Below are 8,979 nucleotides of genomic sequence, written 5' to 3' on the forward strand. Positions count from 1 at the left end.
ACTTTACATAATTCACATTCTTCACATAATAATCACATTATTCATTTGCCAAAACACCCTCAAGGTATTCGCAAGACGTACTGGAATATAAGAATTTTCAACGCACCCTTAGGGTATTAGCGTATCATTTAACATAATATAGGTCAATTTCAATTTCAGTACTTTAAACATAATCAATGATCATTTATAATTCACATTCATTTTATTTTCTTAACCCTCATTAGCTAACTTGCATTTGAGAACAGATACACGGATCAACCCACCAACAATCTAGTATACACACTGAAGTGCTAATCGGGCATAAATGCACTGATCCCACCAACCATACCAAAATACACATGTACCTTAGGGTATTTGAGCTGGTGATATGTTCTTGACTCAAAGGGAATTAGATAATTGTCACTTAATGATACATGCTCAGCGCTAGATCTCCCACCTACAAAAGGAACCTAATGGCATGCCAAATATACTTGTAACTCTATTTGATGCTGTTAATAGGACATTATCCGTTATCAACCGTCACTCAAACATATAATGATCAATATATCATAGCATTATTATATTGTAATACAATATTCACACATGTACATATACATATTTCAAACATAACCCAATCGACTCAATTGATTAAATTTATTCATACGTCGAATTATTCTCTACACCAGTATTATCTGATTATAATTAATTACCTATTTAAGCATAAATTGAAATGAAAGTATGTAAGCATAAACTGGAATAGCTATTTGCGGATGGCCTTTTCTTTTCCTTTATCTTTGGACGTCCCAGTGTCCTCTTTAGCTACGTTCGATAATCGATTATGGAAATTCATTAGTACACAATAGAAAAAGGCACAACTAACAATTCAAGCATGAATGTATGTTTTAAAATTAGGTCTCTTGTTAACCCTAAGGTCTGACATGCTCGTATCTTTAGGTTTTCCTGATCGAATCTAAATTCAACTTTGTATATATACTACAAGAACCTCAACTTCCAATCTAATCAGTGTTTGATTGAAACAAATAAACAGAATTTAACTAGAAGATTATTTCTCAAATTTGACTAAAATAGGAGTCATACTTAACACTATAACATAAATTTTCAATTATTTTTATTCTATTCAATTTGGCCCCTAATGTTTCAACAATATCTTCAAGTCTTTAAGCTTAAATCAAACTTATTCTTACATCACCTATTTCCTTACTAGCATAGTTCTCACAAGCACCAAATTTAACAACTAAAATTTCATAGTTTCAATTTAATTTCACAATGTTCCGTACAATGGTAACTTAAATGACCTCATATAATTTTAACATTTAAACAATGGGTTAATTAGAACTAGTTTCCTACTAGAGAAATCTATGAAATTTAAGAAGAAAAATACATGTTTACCTTGTTAATTTGTTGGGTGATTATAAAGGGTGAAGCTTTGCCTATTTCTTCTCTTTAAATTCGGTTTATGAAGAAGAAGATGATGAAGACATGTTTTCTCTCTGTCCCTCTTAACATGCATATATATATAATAATTAACTCACTCATTAATCGTTAGATTAAGTTAATTAAACCATGACCCTAAGGCCATTAATCCATTTCTTAATCTTTAGTGGAAATAGATGGTGATGATACTTCTTGAGCCCGAGGAAGAAGACAGTGATGAGAGTAGGGGGATATGGATGAGTTTCTTCATGATGACCGGGATGAAGGTTGGTCATTTCTTTCTTATTGTCTGTCCATTTTAGTTTTTCGTTTCTTGTCGTATTATTATTTCATTTTATAGTTTAATTTTGGTTATTTTATTTTGTAGGTACCCTACATGTTTTGGCTAAACATCGGATTTTGCATTAGTGTTGGCTTTTTTAAGCTTCTATGAATTGCATTAGAAGAAAAAACACTGTCCATAAACTCACGACAAATTTAATTGCTCAAGTGTTGCTTATCAAATCAAAGAAGGAAAATAATGAAAAAAGAACACAAGTTGATTAGCCATATTTTCACGATGGAGAAACTGTAAGCCATACCAATATTATCATTTTTATAATTTTTTCCAAAATAAAAATGTAAAATATTATCTTAATTTTATCTCATATCTTATCGTTATTCATTTATTCAGAACAGTACTTGACAGCAAAAACAACACTTATTTGCTGCCAGTAGAGAGTAGATACACCATTAAGCAACATTTAACACTTAGGATATGGGACTCCACAAGTCGAAGCAACCCTTTTAGCGTTAGGATTGTCGACATACTGTTTAAGAGCTGGGTTCTTAATGTATCCACAGAGGCATGGCTGCTGTTCCTTCAGCCTGCTGCAACAACTGGTTGATGGAGGCGAGGACGACGTGAGCGCCGACATGCAGGGGAGAAGCTTCATGGGATTACATGTCTTTGCCTCCGCCGTGCGAGTTTCACTTGAAAATATCACCACCGCCAGTGCCAGCACACACAAGGCAACAAAGGAAACTCTCATCATCTTTTTTTTTTCTCCTACACAAGCTGCTAATACAAAGAAAGCAAAGAAGTTAAATGGTACTGGGTGCATTTTGGGGTATGATTTGAGGCACAATTTATAGAAGCTGCGATTGGTAACTCCTCAGATGTTACAGTTTGCACCATGATTTACGGATGTTAAACTCTCTAAGTAATTTTGATTATTCTATTATACTCATATTTGAAATTTAATGTTTAGATTTTTTATATAATACATTTGTCATCATTCGTTTTACAGTTTGATCGTAATTTTGTTTGGATTGAAGGTGATATTTAGATAAAGTTTTTCCAACAATATCATTTATAGGATTTGAATTTGATACAAATATTTAAGAAATAAGTCTACTTTCACTTTTTCTAACCACTCATTGATTAGTGTTTATATTTTAATTTGATATTTTTATTATAATGACATTTGTGGTTCAAATTGTTAACATTCTTAGTTATTTTAATTGAAATGATGAAAATACAAATAATATTATGAAAATACAAAAATTAAATTATATTAAATTAAAATATAAAAATTAAATTTTATAGTAAAAAATCATAATCACAGTGTGACTTAAAACGATGTATGTTAATACCATATTTTATCATTTGATATAAAAAAAATTAGTATATTAAAAAAAAATATTTGTATTTAAATTGATTGGAGTAGTTTTATGTTTAGCCCAAACGTAAGGATAGAATGTTTAGAAAAAAAAATTTGGGTAATGGGAATTTGGTAAAACGGTGGCACCTGTCTTATTCTTGTAAAAGTAACCAGCAACGTTGCCAAGGAATCGAAGTTGCTGGTTGTCGTCACTCGTCATAGTCGACAAAACAATAGGTTTGACCAATAAAAAAGTCAGTTATGGGTTTAAAATTTGGTATTTGTGTCAAGATTAAAATTTTAAAATTCTAAATTTATCGGATTAATAATGATTTAATTTGAAAAGATTAAATAAATCTAAAATTTAGGCATCGTACAAGACTAATGACAAAATTTAACTAAACAAATTTAAATGCTACAGTTTAATCATGACTGAAATTTTAAAATTTGACAAGTACAAAACTAAAATTGATTAATTCAAAAACTAAAAGGAATAAAATCGACCATTCCTTTAAAGTAAAGTTCCTGTAGGACGAAATGTCATAAATCAAGATAAGTGATCATCTAACACAAGCCAATGGATGATACTTAGATAATCCAAACAAAAAGAATGTCCACATTCTCATCAAGGGCCCAATGATCTAGAGGATGGGCAACACCATTAACCGAACTACGAGCATAATAAAAAGAAACAAAAATCAAACCACTCACACAAAGTACGGGCCTCCTCAATGATTTAACCATCAATAGACAAGTCCAAACTACTACTCTTAAGTTTGTGAATCACTAAAAAATCAAACTCAACAATAGTGCCGCTGAAGTCCAAATCCCTAGTCATCATAAGGATGTTGTGTAACAGTCCGGTTTAGACCCTAGTGGAATAGTGATTTCGAGACCACGAATCTGAGTCAGAAAAATATTTCAATATTATTTTTGGTGTCTACAACATGTTGATTTATATGTATAAAAATTTCGTGTGAAAATTTTATCGTTTGTGTGCTTAATTAAAAAAAAGAACTTAATCGCGTAAAGTATAAAAGTTGTGTTCTTATAGTTAAAGGTGTCTATTAGCTATGGAGCCCTAAAGTGAAGGTTCTTAACTGGTAATTATCCCATTTTTGAGATAGTGGATGATAGTGGGATGGCACATGGTGTAATTATTAATATTATTAATGGTTAGTTAGGTAAATTAGTAAATAATGTTAAATTAAAATAAAACAAAATGTATTGTCATCTTCCACTATTCATCTTCACCAAAAATTCAAGGAGAAGAAAGCCATTGTTGGCTTTAACATTCGGCCAAGCGCTCATTGCTCAAATAGGTACGGTTTTAGCTTCGTTTTTAATGGTTTCTACGTTTTTGAGATCGTTGTAGCTTAATCTAGCTAGCCCGTATCTCCGATTTCAAAACTATTAAAGTATTTGAATGTTTCCATTGTTGAATGCATGAGTATTTTGATAGTTGATGATGGAAAATAAATATTTGTTGATAGATTAATATGTTTAATTAAATGATTTTTGATAAAAATGTGTATTAAGGATTAAATTGTGAAATTTGTAAATTGAAGGGTCAAATTATGAAGTAAATTGAGTAAATGGGCTGCTAAGGACCGAAGGTAAATTCGGCCTAACATGGGTTTGTTGAAATTTTGAGTAATTTCTGTTATTTTGAAATAGGGACTAAATTGTAAAAATGTGAAATGTTAGGGGCTAAAATGCAAAATACCCAAATTATGTATTTTTGGATAAAATTGAATGAATATGTTATTAAACAAGCCAAATTTGAATTGATTAGGTCAAGAAAAGAGGAGATCAGATTTGGATCGGGGAAAAATAAAAAATTTCGAATAGTCGTCCGGTTCGTTCGTGTTCGTACGAGGTAAGTTCATAAGTGAATAATTGTTGTTAAATTCATATGAAAATGTATTTAATTGTTCCGAGTTGAATTTTAGTAACTATATATGTGTATGTCGAATTAATATGAGTATAGGAAAAGTAACTACGAGCCTGAAACGAACGAATTAGGACGTCCGAAAGCCCCGTGCGAACCATAGGAATAGTTAGGATACACATGTCATGACATAGGATTCTGATATGAGTTATCGTGTGAGACCACGTCTGGGACGTTGGCGTCGATTTGAGATTTACGTGTAAGACCATGTCTACGACGTCGACATTGTATACGATTTCGTGTAAGACCCTGTCTGGGACAGTGGCATCGATATTTGATTACATGTAAGGCCACGTCTGGGACGTTGGCATTGTAAGAGCTTCCGAGCTATCCGAGTATCCTTATTCATTTCGAACGGTTCAACGGGCAATATCGAGAAATGAATGACTATGTGAAAGTATATCCGATTCAGGTACGTACGAAGTGTATATGATATTCAAGAATGAAAAGTGAGAATGTTTCAAATGACGATACGTGAAATACATAATAATGAATGAAATGAATGCATATAAATGAACGTTGTGATACATATGCTCGTTATATGAAATTGTAATGAAATAAGCTTAATTATATTCAATAGTTCGAGTACCATGAAATGGTGGTCCTATGTTTCGAACATAGGATTTATTAAATATGAAACATGGTTTTGAGGTATGCTAGTTTGGTTTGAAAGATGATTAGATAAATGTTATTGATAAGGTTAAATTATTAAATATGTTATGTATATGTGAAAGAGGTAAATAAACATGTTTTGATTTGTTGGTTATGTGTTTTATATGATCGAATGTGATATATATTTGAATGAAGAGTATATATGGTTCGAACAGTGGAATTATGAAGCATGTGTAATATGACTTTGATGTATGGTAGTTAATTTGAATTTTGAATTGATAAATGAGATTGAAATGGTTGAGATTTGCTAAATTCGTCCTAGTTAAAGTGAATTATAAATATAATTGAGATGATTTATTTGCTTATGGCTTACTAAGATTTCAACGCTTACTCTGTGTGTTTTTCCTATGTTTATAGAGTTTCAGAGACTTGCTCAGATTGGAAATCATAGGAGACCTCATCACACTATCCGGTTATCGCTTCGGTAAATATAAGCTTTGAGTTTTTGGTTATGTGGCATGTATAGGCTAGTTTTGATATGTTTGGTTTTGAAATTTGTTTATATGTATATAGCCATGCAAAAATGGCTTGATCATGATACTAATGTTGGTATATATATTCGGTCATGTTATAAGCTTAATTTGGAGGTATGTTTCATGTTAAGTATGTTTGTGATATTGGTTATAAGATTCAACAATGAGAAGTGTTAATGATCATGCATAGTAGTTGTGTTTTAATGGGTTAATAGGGAGTGTTTTTAAGAGATAATTGTGGAGAAGTTATCAAAATAATATTTTCTCCTTACAAGTTTTGACTTCATTTGTTTCGATAAGTGGAAATTTTTCCCTTAGTTATATCATTTCGATTAGGCAGTTAACAAAGGGTTCATTTTACTCTCGTTTAGGTGCTGTTCAAAGGTTTTAAGCGGATATTCGGGTGTGTGGAGACGACTGGTTATTGGATTCGTCACGGTAAGTTTTTGAATTGTCGTTGGTTTAGTTTCTCGAGTTTTATGTTGGGGTATTTGGTTGATTGATGAATCAAGTGATTAATTAAGGGATATATTGGTCAAATATAGGTTTTTGAAGGCTCGGGTTACTTTGCACAGTGAATCGGTACCAGGTGTGTACTCGAAACGCAAATAATGAGATTTGGTGAAAAGCCGAAATTGTTTGCTGTCGAGAAATAAGAGAAGTAAGAGAAAATGATATGAAAAATTGTAGAGAAAGGAAATAACGGTGTTATAAACTTGGAAATCAACATTCTGCACTAAAGTAGTTTTGGACAGCAGCAGTACTCTAATTTTGAAATATCATAAAAAATAGTGGAAATTGAGTTAGAGGTTGAATAAAATATGAAATTTAAATTTATTGAGTTTAGTTTTAGATGGAAGAAACAATGTAGGCAATGAAATTGTAAGTTACGAGATATAATGAATTTTGTGAGCCAATGTCAGAATGGTTTTGGGTTCCCCTGTTCTGACTTTGGAAAATCTTTAAAATTTGTAAAAAAATAATTAGGGCTTAAATATATATGTTTAAATCCGTAATGAGTCTACTTTCAAGAGAAACAAACGAAAACATCATCCAAATTTCGTACTAAGAGACAAACAATTTTTACTAAGGAAGGGTTGAAGCTATCAAACAGTAGAATAGGGATAAATTTGAAGATTTTACTGTACTTATTTGGTAAGCTATAAATTCTAAAAATTTTATGGTAGAAAGGTATTTGAGTCTAGTTTGAAAAACATCAAGCAGATCTTAATTTGGAATTCTGTAACTCAAGTTATAAATAATTTAGTGACAATGACTCAAGTAGACAACTCTGAATGATCATATTAGTAAATAGTGGAAACATATATGAATATTTAGCTAGCATGGGTTACATTCAAAATGGATCACACGACCAATGCCAATTTGGGCCGAGTGGGCCAAGCAGGCATACACGAGTGTGTGGGTCCATTTCTATCGAAATGATTTTATGGTTGCGTGAGTCGCCCTAGTCGACTGTGAACCAACTATAAGGTCGGTAAGAGCTACTTAGGGCCCTAAATGTGTGAAATTGACTGAATGATATTTGTACTAAGCATGTTAATATCTGAACTGAATGTATGTACTGAAATTGCATAATAGTATATCATCCATGGTATGTTGCATTACATTGGGTTGGGGGTTGTTATTTGGAGGATGTGTACTGAAAGGCTTTAAGCCTAATTTACTGGGAGCTCAGCTGCAAACTACTATTTTGTGCCGCATTCAGTACTACTTGGAGTGTAGGGATGGGTGGGTTGATTATATCCCCACACGAAGTGTAAGGTTGGACGGATATGGTGTGTAGAGGCTGGTTGGGTAGGATTTTCCTATTGCTTAACTGTTACTGCTACTGATACTGTGAGGGGGTAAGGCCCTGTTGTATTTTTGACACTATACTGAGATGGGCTAAGGCCCAAACTATCACTGATACTGAAAAGGGCTTAGGCCTAAGACGGTTCAACTGTGCATTGTGAATACTGATTGATTGTCTGTTTTTACAGGATTACACACCGAGTTTACGTAAACTCACCCTTTTTTTTAATGAGCACAGGTAATCCCCAAACTTACACGGATCGATGCGATGGAGGACCCAGCGGTGACTATAGTAATTTTTGGACTTCATGGTTTTCAATTACGATTTATGATTTAATTATTATTGATTATTTGGGTTGTAATTTAAGGACCCTCTAGGACTTTGGCATTAAATTTTGAGTTTTTATTTATTTATTTTACCTTATGAATTTATACCTACTGGTCATAGGAAATTCGATTTTCAAAAAGTTAAAGTATTTTCTAAACGCATGATCACTTAAACCGTTTTATTAAAGCTTCTGCAACGAGAGATATTTCAAAAAAAATACTTTAAATGAATAAAGACGACTTCCTAAGTTCTAACAAAGGTTTACTAAAGATAATAACATGGAATGCTTTCATCGTAAGAACGAGATTTCAAAAACACGTTAGTGTGACATTGCCAGATACGGCCATAACGTCTAGTCTGGGTTTGGGGTGTTACATTTAGTGGTATCAAAGCCAGGTTACAAAACTCAGCTGTGGATTATGGGTTTTAAATTTTCTTTGAAAAATTGGTTTTTAAATGATTTGAAATATTTCTACTGAGTATGTGGTGTACCAATTCTTCGGCGTTGTAAACGGAAAAATATATAGGATTTTTCCATGTAATTTATCACCTTTTTACTTAAATCCGATGTTAAAACTAAGTAATTGTTTAATAAATTAATGAAATATGTGAAAACATGAAATTAGGACATAAAAATTATTAAAATGTGATTTTATGCTTTATTAT

The 8,979-nt window shown here is 32.1% G+C and overlaps 1 protein-coding gene and 1 long non-coding RNA gene across 2 annotated transcripts; one reads left to right on the plus strand and one right to left on the minus strand.

Annotated features, from left to right (window-relative positions):
- Positions 1 to 1,556: 1,556 nt before the first annotated feature.
- Positions 1,557 to 2,544, minus strand: LOC121224662 (probable non-specific lipid-transfer protein AKCS9). The gene is made up of 2 exons (XM_041108411.1): positions 2,189 to 2,544; positions 1,557 to 1,690 (listed from the first exon to the last, which is right to left on the minus strand). Exons 1-2 carry the CDS (start codon positions 2,535 to 2,537, stop codon positions 1,557 to 1,559), a joined length of 483 nt encoding a protein of 160 aa, XP_040964345.1. The 5' UTR covers positions 2,538 to 2,544.
- Positions 2,545 to 5,377: 2,833 nt separating this feature from the next.
- On the plus strand, positions 5,378 to 8,335 carry LOC121224663 (uncharacterized). Its single transcript, XR_005922345.1, has 4 exons — positions 5,378 to 6,124; positions 6,545 to 6,611; positions 6,719 to 6,762; positions 8,224 to 8,335. It is a non-coding gene; the product is annotated as an uncharacterized lncRNA (long non-coding RNA).
- Positions 8,336 to 8,979: the final 644 nt, after the last annotated feature.

The sequence above is a fragment of the Gossypium hirsutum genome, chromosome D12, assembly GCF_007990345.1.
Source record: "Gossypium hirsutum isolate 1008001.06 chromosome D12, Gossypium_hirsutum_v2.1, whole genome shotgun sequence".
Taxonomy (NCBI): Eukaryota; Viridiplantae; Streptophyta; class Magnoliopsida; order Malvales; family Malvaceae; genus Gossypium; species Gossypium hirsutum.